Source organism: Poecilia formosa, unplaced genomic scaffold (genome assembly GCF_000485575.1).
Source record: "Poecilia formosa unplaced genomic scaffold, Poecilia_formosa-5.1.2 Scaffold96, whole genome shotgun sequence".
Classification (NCBI taxonomy): Eukaryota; Metazoa; Chordata; class Actinopteri; order Cyprinodontiformes; family Poeciliidae; genus Poecilia; species Poecilia formosa.
Genome location: NW_006800035.1, coordinates 69608 through 81383, shown reverse-complemented (window position 1 = coordinate 81383; position 11776 = coordinate 69608). Strand labels below are relative to the sequence as shown.

Below are 11776 nucleotides of genomic sequence, written 5' to 3'. Positions count from 1 at the left end.
ATGGTGACAGCAGACGATGTAAAGGCGGATAGTGACAGCAGACTCTGTAAAGTCTGATGGTGACAGCAGACACTGTAAAGGCGGATAGTGACAGCAGACGCTGTGAAGGCTGATAGTGACAGCAGACGCTGTAAAGGCTGATAGTGACAGCAGACAATGTAAGGACTGATGGTGACAGCAGACGATGTAAAGGCTGATAGTGACAGCAGATGCTGTAAAGGCGGATAGTGATAGTAGACGATGTAAGGACTGATGGTGACAGCAGACGATGTAAAGGCGGATAGTGACAGCAGACTCTGTAAAGTCTGATAGTGACAGCAGACGCTGTAAAGTCTGATAGTGACAGCAGATGCTGTAAAGGCGGATAGTGATAGTAGACGATGTAAGGACTGATGGTGACAGCAGACGATGTAAAGGCGGATAGTGACAGCAGACTCTGTAAAGTCTGATAGTGACAGCAGACGCTGTAAAGTCTGATAGTGACAGCAGATGCTGTAAAGGCGGATAGTGATAGTAGACGTTCTATCTACTGATAGCTGTCACTATCTGCTGATAGTGACAGCAGATGCTGTGAAGTCTGATAGTGACTGTAAACACCAACCACCCCAAGTTTTTACTTTACATTCTAACATCATACTAACATATTTTCTTCATGTGTCTTCTAGCCTCCCAGCCCGATGGACCAGGTAGGGAAGATGCGAGGCCAGCCGTACGGAGGGCCTAACCCCTACTCCCAGCATCAGCAGGGCCCTTCTTCTGGTCCAGGACCCCAACAGGGAGGCTCCTACCCAGCCCAGAGCTACGGACCTCCGGGTCCCCAGAGGTACCCAATGGGGATGCAGAGCCGCACACCGGGCACCATGGGAGGAATGCAATATGGGCAGCAGGTCAGTATTACACCAAAACCATCCTTTTGAAACGGCGCAAATATCTGTTATATTTCTGTGTATGATACAGGCACATTTTAAATGTCTTCTCAAAGTGTTTTACAAGACAATCTGCTCCAAATATATATTCAATTATGTAGAACCCAATTTGGTCTAAATTCAATATAAATTAATTTGATTTGTTCCGGTGCAGCCCAAACTAACGTTTGGGTTTGTAGCAAGAATTCCTATGAACTGTGTGGGCTGCTTGTTTGGAACTTAATGAGGAAGATTAAATGAATCTCATAATGTAGCCGGACCGCTTTTGGAACCAGTGATTAGGCAAGGTGATGTTAAAAAAGTCACTGTAAACTTTTATCTTCAAAAAAAGAAAGTATTAGAGGTCATTTAATGGTCGTAGTTTGCAGAGCTTGAGGTTAGACTGTCAGAATACTGTTTGAGAGTTTAATCCTGTCCTGCTGACAGTGGTTGCTATTTCATGAAAACCACTTGCATAAAAATTGATTTGTAGATTTGCACATTTTTTGTAGAACATAACTCCAAATAACTAGTAGAAGTTATTTGTTGGAGGATCCATGGATAATTTCATAGAGTATATCTAATAAATTCTAAAGAAAATTCAGCTCAGAAAGCTGGAATACTAAGGAGCAATGTTACTTGAGAACGTTTTTTTAAAGCAGCCAATCCAGGAACCCCATTTATTTTCTTTGGCTCTGATTGGGTGAAGCCTCAAAAGTGGAGCTAAGAAAAACTGTAGATATTAGCTTATGTGTTAATAGCTAATGCAGTCTCCACTGTGAACATTAAAGCATATTAGAGTGTATTTGGAGTTTGAACTATTAAAATAAGTAGCTACAAGTGTTTTTAAGAGTGATGCTATCTTTTCGTGTGGGACTCTTGTCCATAAGCCCCACAAATCCTGGGAGTCAACTCTGCACACATTTGTTTGGGGGGGATACCAAATATAATAATATAACTTGTAATGTACTAAAGTCAATGCAAACATACACATGTTGTCCACCTTCTAAAACATTTTTATGCCTCAATAAACAACAATACTCACCAAAGATATTACCAGCATAAATGTCTTGATTGTATTGAGCTTCAATAACTAGGCAGTGTTTATTGCAATGCCTGCAAATTTTTATTTATTTATTTATTTTCCGATATTGATATCAGGATGATAATAAATTTGAGATATATTTTACTGCTCTAGCATTTTTTTTATAACCTATATATGATGTGTGTAAAGACCAACCCAAAAGTGACCAGAAAACACCTGAAAATTCAGGAAGCAATCATGTTTTTTTTTTTGTTTTTTTTTACAGTCAACTCTATTTTCCACGCATGAAACAAAAAAAAAAAAAAAAAAACAAAAACTGGAGAATATTCCTGCTGTGCTGCCAGGCACAGTGGGGCAGCACCTTCATCCAATTGAACACTGTAAACATCCAGTTTGCACTTGCTACTGCCACATAGCCAGGAAACAGACCCTTGTTGAACTCTTCCCAGCCAGACAGCCGTCTGAACAGAGAAACGCACGCAGGGAATCCCGCCGAGCGAAGGCTTTTCTTCTACGTCCGCCGCCGGTGGTCTCGTGCCCATTGTGTGCCGTGATTATCTCATACTGGCCTGGCTGGTGTCTGACCATGAACTCGATAAGTGCCCTGTGGAGAAGAAAACAGCCTCCCCGCCTCTGTCGGTGTGATACAATACAGCCACTTGATGTTGATTTAACACGCCACAAATTCTTTATTACCATCTTCTATTTTCTTTGAATCCTTGAGTAGTTTAGTTCCACCATCCCTCATCCGTCTCACAAAGCAGACAAGCCTCTTTTTCTCTTTCTCTCGGTTTTTTTTATATGCAAGTGTTTCCTCACAAGGTCAGAGTTTTCTCCTTGCGTGCTTTTTGAGCGTAGTGAAATGAAAATGCAGAATATAAAAAGGTTCATTTTATAGTTGGAAGAGATGAAGTCCACATGCAGTTTTTATTTTCCTGGCACTAATTTAAAACGCCACACTTGAAATACTTCGACAATTCTCACCTCTGTGAGTTGCTTACTCTACACTTTGCCATATAAACAGCTTCTGACTATCAAAGTCTGAAAAAGCATTCCTATAATGAAACAATGCTATAATGTGGAGCACCTTACTCTGTACAACTAGATAGCTTTGCTGCAATCTGTCATCTGGCTACAAACTCATGCTTTTCATGTAGGGTGGCCCAGAAGGGTAAACAAAATGCAAAATGCCACAACAATGGAAAAAGTCACAGTGTCAGTTAAATCAGCTAAAACAGAACTTATGCTAAAACTGAATTTAAGCTAAAACTTAATTTTTTTCTAAATCAGAATTTATGCTAAAACCAAAGGTATGCTCAAACAATTTTTGCTAACAAAGAAATTTATGCTGAATCTGAAGTTATGCTTAAACAGAATTTCATGCGTCTTTTCCCCACATTGGAAGTTATGCTAAAGCTGAAGTTTTAGCATAACTGTGCTTTATACCTCAAGCATAGTTTATCATAACTGTTCTTGAGGTATACATTCCTTTTTAGGAAACATTTTGATTTAGCATAAATTTTGGTTTTGCATGACTTCTGTTCTATTACTAGTCTCATTTTCGCAGAAAATCTGTTTTAATACATTGGTTTTATCGCACATCTGGATATAGTATAGAACAGCCTTCAAAATCTCCCAAGTTTTAACATTTAGAGATGCCCTGATTTCAAAAGCTTTGACCTCCTGAGTTGAATTTGAGCTAGTTAACTACAAGATACATGAAAGATAACCTTAACAATGAGAATTGCATTGCAAAAACATAAAATCTTACCAAGTAATTTTGGTCTAGTTTGTAGTGCAAATATCTTAGTACACTTGAAATAACGCAAAATTACTTAAAAGTGACTTTTCAGCAAAACATAGTAGCTTGTTTTAAGTCAATAATCCCATAATATTGATGAACAGATTCTAGTTTCACTGTCACATTATTTCACTTCTAATATTTTGGTACAGGCGAAATAATCCACCAACATAATTTAAAATGAGCTTGATCATTTCCATTGCGATGATTGCTATTTTTTGAAGGTCAATTTTGTTTGCAGAAATATCATAACCCATTTCATTTATGGTTTTAGTTGTAAGTGGAGCTTTGTTTTATTTTTTGTTAGTTTTATTTATTTACTTGTTTGTTTGTTTATTTATTTATTTATTTTTGTTGTGTTTATAGATATTATTAAAACATATTCCAGTTTCATTGTTAAGTGTTTTTTACAAAATTAAAAGTCATTGGTCTATAAGAGAGCAAAGTTGCACTATTATGTCAATATCAGTTGAAAATGGTCTCAAAACAACAATATTAACGTTTATTCAATAGTTATTGGCACAATTTATAGTCATAAAACATTTGTCATTGTGACAGGCCTAACAACAATAAAGCTGAATTCTTATCATACTGAGAAATCACGGTAGATGCTATCCGATACGATTAATGCTGTCCGATACGATAAACGCCAACCCGTAACCTAGATTATGAGTACACTCCTAAACGCCTTATTTTAAATCTTGTATTGAAATGGTTTGAATAGTTAGAAGTTTGTATTTAAACACTTATTGAGCCTAACCGGACCCGAACTGTTTCCTGTCTAGATGTCTGCGTATGGACAGCAAGGTCCAGGAGGTTACGGCCAGCAGAACCAGGGCTACTACAGCCAGCATGGCCCACCCCCCCACCCCGGCCAGCAGCAGCCTCCATACTCTGGCCAGACCCAGGGCAGCTCTGCTGCTCCCTACTCTCAGCAGGGTCACCCTTCGCAACCACCGGGCCAACACACCCAGTCTGGGCCCCCATACCAACAATCCCAGGGGCCCCATGGACCTGCTGCAGGACAGCCTTCCTACAGCCAGCCCCCACAGTCCCATGCAGGACAGCCGCCGTACGTCTCTCCTCAGCAGCAGCAGCAGACTCAACAGCAGCAGCAGCAGCAGCAGCAGCAGCAGCAGCAGCAGCAACAGGGTCCCGGTCCCCAGAGTCAGCAGGGGCCTCAGGGCCAACCCAGTTACCAACAAGCCACCGGACCAGGGCAGGCACCCCAGCAGCAGACCCCGCCACAGCAGCAAGGACCACCGCAGCAACCAGGAGGTCCTCCACCCCAAGCCCAGCAGCCCCCAGGTCACGGCCAGCAGAGCCAGCAGTCACCTTACTCCCAGACACCCCCGCTGCAGCAACCTCCACAGCAACAGCAGCAACAACCACAGCAGCAACAGCAACAGTCTCCATATCAGAGGTTCCCGCCTCCTCCACAGGTACGACCTTCACCTTCAGGACATCAGAGTAGAGCTTTGCTCTTTAGAATGTTTATAGGGGCACCATTATGTAAAATCAACTTTTTTGTGTTTTACATCATGTTATGATGTTATTCCCTCATCAAATACAAACCTGGAGTTTTGCTTTGATTCTTTTATGCATTTTTGAGAAATCTTTTAATCTCCTATAGAGGTTAAAAGCTGTACAAAACGGCTGGTTGGACCTAGCCCTGCCTTCAAGGATGAAGCTCCTTCTCTGAGCTACAGTTTCCAAGCTTCCACCTCACAGAGCAGCCCTCCCTCACAACTCCCCCACTCTGCTCCTTCAGACTAGTGGCAGTAATTAGCAAACACCTGGTACAACTGCACATCTGCTGAGCTCATTATAGGAGCTACTTCTCAGTGCAATGCTGGTAAAGTGTAAAGAGCAGGAGTTTCTTAAAGTGACAGAGACCCAATTTCAAGGAGTTAAACTATAAATATATTTTATATGGATAAATTCTTGTTTAAAGTTAACACAGTTACCTCATTGTTCTATAAGATGACAGACAGTATGTGCCTGGAAAACATACAATACCGTCCTTTTAAAAACTGCTAGTTATCACTAACGGCTCATCTGCTTCCTGTTTCTCTAACCAGGAGCTTTCCCAGGATTCCTTCAGCTCCCAGTCCAGTGCTCCTCCTTCTAACCAGCCTAACAAGAGCGGTCAGGAAGACAGCATGCAGGGTCGGCCGTCCAGTCTACCGGTGAGTCCTCCACTCTCTAGCTGTTATGGGTTTTGAAGTGCTGGACTAGCTCTAGAATATTCTTTGATTGTTTGACTTGTTAATTGTGTGCAAACTACATTTACTGGAATAAGGTTGCTTATTTACACTTTGCTTTGAACGATGTGTTTCTGCACCTTTACCAAAACTCAAATCTGTTTCAATAAAATGCGCTCTACCTAGAACTGTTTTGCAAGCTGTGATTTTTTTTAGGAATTTAGTTGCAAATTGCTGCTTCACATCTCGCTTGGGGTTCTGGCTGACACAGATAGTAGACGAACAGCGGGTTGAGTTTCATCAGAGTTTAGTTATGACAGTGATTTAAAAATGCCTTGATTGGAATAATAACCTGAAATAAGCTGTGACCCGAGCGCTAGTGATGAATCAGTGGGGTTGTTTTTGGGGGGTTTTTCCGATTGTTTACCCACCTAGACGTTTTCTTGAGCAGCACACTGCTTTAGTTTGACGATGGGTTGCTCATTTTGTTTGAAGTTTAGTTTTCTCTGTGTATCAGCCTGAATGAACAGCAGATATCAGTCATTCTAGGATGTCATAATATTTTTTTGTGATTGTGAAATGGCTGATTTTGTGGCACCTTTTTTAAAAAACTGGCAGCCAAATTGTGATTTTAATTTTTTTTACACTATTACTCTTGTCATGAGAGGGAAATGTTGAAATTGCTCCACATAACTTTCCTTCAAAAACATATTTTAACATGGTGGATATTTAAAGTGCAAGCAGCATTTTCAAATACCTTTATGAAGCAGCAACCTTTGGTACGAGCAAAATCCTATTCCGGAAAATTGATGAAAATTGCAAGTTGGTGCAAATTATGAGTGAATTTACGTTAATAGTTGGAATTGCTATATCTCAACTTCCTGAAGGGAAAGAGATATGTAGTCAACACTGTTCCCTTTTTAGATTCAACTGAAAGTCATCCCAGTCTGTTGCATTTTAGTAGTTAATCTGTCTTCAATATGCATCAGTAAACCATGTTTGTTGACGTTAGTTGTTTAATGCGTTGACATTAGAAATGCACCGATCCGATACTTATATCGGATTGGTATTGTAAAAAAAACGACAATGTTCCCAGTCCATGAGGGCAGATCTATTCAGTTTAATTCTATACTTTGTGCTCCGATCGACGTCATTCTTTATTTATTTATTTTACATTACATTTAGAATTCCTAATTGCACTTTCTTATCCATTTGAAAGAAGGTTTGTGGTGGTTTACTTTTGCATATTTGACCAAGGTATCCAATCTATTATTTTTTGTCAGTTTCAGTTTCTTTATTGTTTGTTTTTATTGGCTGTTATACTGAGCAAATTAAAGTTGTTGATTTTACATGTTCGGATGTGAAAAAAGTGGATCGGTGAATCCCTAGTTGGCATAGTTGCTAATTTCCAGCCAGCAGTGAGGTGGTTTTAAAATCAAACATTTGAATGCTTGTTTTGACACACTTTGATTTGAACACTATTCCTCTCGGTGGGCGGAAGGTCTTCCTCCAAAGACGCTTTCTCTAAGTCCTCTAAGTCTTTCTGGTTGGACCACCAGCCCCGGCTTGAGCCACTACTCCGACGTTTTTGTGTCAAAATGTCAAAGAAACGGCGCGATGCGCACCAATCCTCACAGTGCTGTTGGAGCAGACATCTCTGGAGGTGGCAGCAGAGCCGGTGGATCTTTCCAGAATTAACTCTGTGGTACCAGATCTGGTTCAGATCAAAACAGAGAGAATAGAGAGCGCTCTAGGTGATTGACGTGAAGACAAGCTCGCAGGTTTTTGCTCGACTTCCAGGGACAAAATACTCATAGCGCGAACCCAAAGTAAAGAGAAAGTGTTTAGCGACGGCCCTCTGGCTGAGATAGAGGTGAGAGAAGCCCCTAGCCTTCCCTCCCTCACTGGAACACGCTGCAGTTTCCATGGCAGTGTTTATAGGTCAGACTGTGGCGCTAACCTCATTCTGGGCCTCGGGGAAAGAGAGTGAGAAATGAGATCATTAATGCGAGAGAATGAAAGTGAGCGAGGAAGGAAAGAAGGGGTTGTGGGGGGGTTGAGGGACTGCAGGCAAATAACTTTAAATAGTGTGAATGATTGGTCGGAGTCGGAGATGTTGGAGACGGAGGGAGGGAGGCAGAGCTGTCTACGCCATTAGGGGATGCCCTCAGGATGTGTTTCCCTTCTCTTTTATTTATTTCTCTTATTTATTTATACATCTCTCTGTGGGCCAAGCTCATTGGACTAGTGCTATTTTTATTTAGCTTTCCTCTGTTCCCCCCACCCTCCTGACTTCTCAGGGATTCCCTATTAGTGCCGTGTGATTGGCTGAGAGAGGCATTAATCTTCCTAAGGAAGACGTAAACCAATCCTTTTTCCTCTCCTCCTCCCATCCATCCCTGTGGAGCGCACACATTTGGGTGCAGATTAGAGCAGAGTGCCTGGGAACAGACCCCCGACAGCCTTGGTTTAAAAAAAAAAAACAGCTGGGGTGATTCCTACAGGTGTTTTCAGTTCATGTTCACTTGGGATATCTGCTGCACCTGGCATTCAGCTGATTCAGGAACGGTGTCAAGAATGTGAAAACTGCAAATATTTCTGAAGGATAGATGGTTCATTGAACTGAAACATATATTTGAAAATGGTAAAGAAAATGTTTAAAAGTAAAACAAACGGTTTCATTCAGTTTATTCATTAGCAACCTTTGAGTTGAACACAGTGACATTACCAAAGAGCCTGAGTGTGTAGCGTAGCCAACGCCAGGAGTGAGAGAAAAGACTAATATGAGTGGTTTTAGATTGTTTAGGTGTTTTTTCCACGTTTTTTGCGTTATTTTCCATTTGCTGTGGAGCGAATCTCTGGATAACACCTATATCTCCAAGTTTCATTTTAACGGGATTGTTCTATGGCAGCAGCGCAGCTATGGCATGTACAAGAATCGTCTTTTTGCCCTCTTACGTTGTGCGAATGCATGAAATTTCCGGATGTAAATGGTGATATGCAGTGTGTCTTCAGCACTAGAAAAAATGAAGAGAGCACTTAAAATGATCAGTTTCTCTGATTTTATTTTTTATAGATATATGTTTGAGTTAGATGAACATTGTTATTTTATTCTATGAACTACTGACGACATGTCTCCGAAATTCCAAGCCAACATTTTGAATTAATTTGCAGAAAATGAGAAACGGTCAAAATAATGAAAAAGATGCAGTGTTTTCAGACCTCAAATAATGCAAAGAAAACAAGTTCATATTCATTTAGAAACAACAATACTAATGTTTTACCTCAGGAAGAGTTCAGAAATCAATATTTGGTGGAATAACCAGGAGGTTTTCAATGGAGTTCAGTGCAGTGGGCTCTTGTGTTTTTCCGGAGCTGTAAATGGTCCTAACCTTTAAAATCTTTCAGGTTCCTGTCATTTTAGAGGAACCAGCGTCTGTCTTGAGTGTACTCTGCCTTTTACATTGAATCCTTTGAGATGGTAACCATAAACCAGAGTAAACCACTTTTTAAAAAAAGTCTAAAAGTTATAGCTTTATAGTAGGTATTTTACTTTGTTTCTAAGCAGATGTTTTATCTAGTTGAATCAATATAATGCTCCTAAGATTCCACTGTTTGAATGAGAAACTGCTACTTTAGGTGTTTGTTGCTGAAACGCTACTTAGAATATAGTTAATATAGTTCATTTAGTCTCGGATCCTATTTCACATTTTTGCTTTATTCTTTCTTATTACCTGACGTCTACGTTCATTAGAAGCTTCCACTGAGACAGTTAAAGAAATGGAAACTTTGTGATCTATAGATTAGAACCACGTTAAAATATTAAGTTAAATTCTTTTTTTTCTTTTTTTTCTTTTTTTTTTTTGTTCCTGTTTATGATCATAATATTGAAGGACAAATATCCGCCAAGGCATGGACAAGTTTCAGATTGTTGCTTAAAGCAGCTAAATGGGGTAAGTAGCATTTAGCTTCTCCATAGCCTCGTCCAGGCTAGTCGGCTAGCAGAGAAAGCTAGCATCACATAGGCTGTGGAAGAGTTTGGTTTTTTTCTAGACGTTGCAGGTTAGGAAAACAAACTGAGTCTGACAGAGGAGCTGTGGATAGAGGGGGAGGAAGTAAAAACAACAACAAAAAGAACAGGCAGCAGTCGTGGAACTAGCTGAGCAGGCTGAACTGGTTCCTGGTTTGTTTGCACCTTGGTACTGGGACACATTAACGGTGCAACTGTTGACCGTTTCCCACACAGAGCTGCTGTTGTGTGAACTAAAATCTTTTTACGTTTTTTTTTTATTTATTTTATTTTTTTTAAGTCACTACAATGCATTAAGCTAACATAGAGCAACACGTAACAAAGCCTGGACCCAAAGCAATGCGGCTAGATGGTAGAAGTCCTCATGGTTTCCAGATCTTCTTGTGACCTACAAACATTTACGCTGTTTCTAGGAAAGAAAGTGAATACAGTGCTGTGAGGAGGGGAAAAAAGGGCATTTTTGTCCTCTTGAATGAGTCACATTATTGACTTAGTCTGTAATGAATAACCCTAGTTGCTGATTAAAAGGGCTCTCCACCAGTTTTCCTCATGAAGGGTTTTGCTCTTCACAAGGAGTGCTGCACAGCTTGTGAAAACAGTTGGTTAATGTCTCCTGCAGGTCCGGTGGGAGCTTTCAGCGCAATCAGCCGTGTTTTCAACAAATATTCTCTGGAAGCTTTGTTATGAACGTAGAAATGGCTTTTCTTTCTTTTGCTGAATAATATTTCATAACTTTACAGAAACTGATAAGAAAACCTTGAACTTTTTGACACTTTTTGTAATGTCACAACCAAAAAACATACTGTGTAATCTGTTTGGAGTCCATGTGATGGACCAACACAAAGTAACACAACATCACGACCTTCAGTCAGGTGGCAAAAAAACAACAAAAAACTACATACACACGATTTACAAATAAAAATCTAAAATATGTGGCTTATGTCTTTGTTCTGTCCCCTGAACTCAGACGCTTCTAAATAAAACTCAGTACGGCCTGTTGTCAATAGAAGAGTGGAAGCAGGAGAATTGGGGGTTAAATGGAATCATGAGCCAAAGAAGAAAAACAACATTGATGTTTTTTCTTTTCTTTTTTTTTTTTTTTCTTTTTTTTGAGAAATACAGTGAGGAGGGATCTGCTGTTTTGTCAGTGTGGATCATTTAGCTGTCAGGAATAGCAAGCCTTCTAAAACTGAACTCTGTATTCAGGTGAGAAATCACTTGGTGTTTTTTTTATTCTCCTCTAAACAGGGCTGACTCGATTAATCACGATGAATCAATTATTGGAATAACCATTAGCTAATTTGATTAATTCTTAACTATGGTATACAGTCTTTAAAAAAAAGGCCAATTGCTGAAAGGACAACACCGTCAGAGCAGTAATTAAGCCAAAGAATGTATACATTTTGCATTAAATATGTATATATATATATATATATATATATAAACCTTTGTAAATATGTGCTATCCAGAGCTCCTCAAGTGGCCTAGCTTTAGCTTCACCTGGTTCAAAATACTGTTTAAAAAAAGATCTCAAGCACCTTTCGAAATCCAAATTAATCTGTTAATCCAACAGATAATCAGCAGATCAATCCTACACTGTGTTGATGTTAAGTCAAGCAGAAAGAGCCGAGCTATTCACATGTTGTCAGAAGTATTTATTTAGCTGCAGAGGTATCCTTTGCACAAATGACCCGACACTAAAGGAACTAGGGCTGTGTAATAATATTGATTTTGCGATATATATCGATATTTTCTTTCCTAGAAAAAAATCGATATTCATCCGCAAGTATC

At 39.9% G+C, this 11776-nt stretch overlaps 1 protein-coding gene across 1 annotated transcript in view; it reads left to right on the top strand.

The window, feature by feature from the left end:
- The window catches only part of arid1ab (AT-rich interactive domain 1Ab), an 80116-nt gene that overhangs the window by 37631 nt on the left and 30709 nt on the right, over nt 1–11776 (top strand). Inside the window, exons 2-4 of the mRNA XM_007558380.2 lie at nt 666–887; nt 4537–5193; nt 5833–5940. Of these exons, the coding sequence (XP_007558442.1) occupies nt 666–887; nt 4537–5193; nt 5833–5940 (987 nt within the window). The remainder of the gene's footprint in view (nt 1–665; nt 888–4536; nt 5194–5832; nt 5941–11776) is intronic.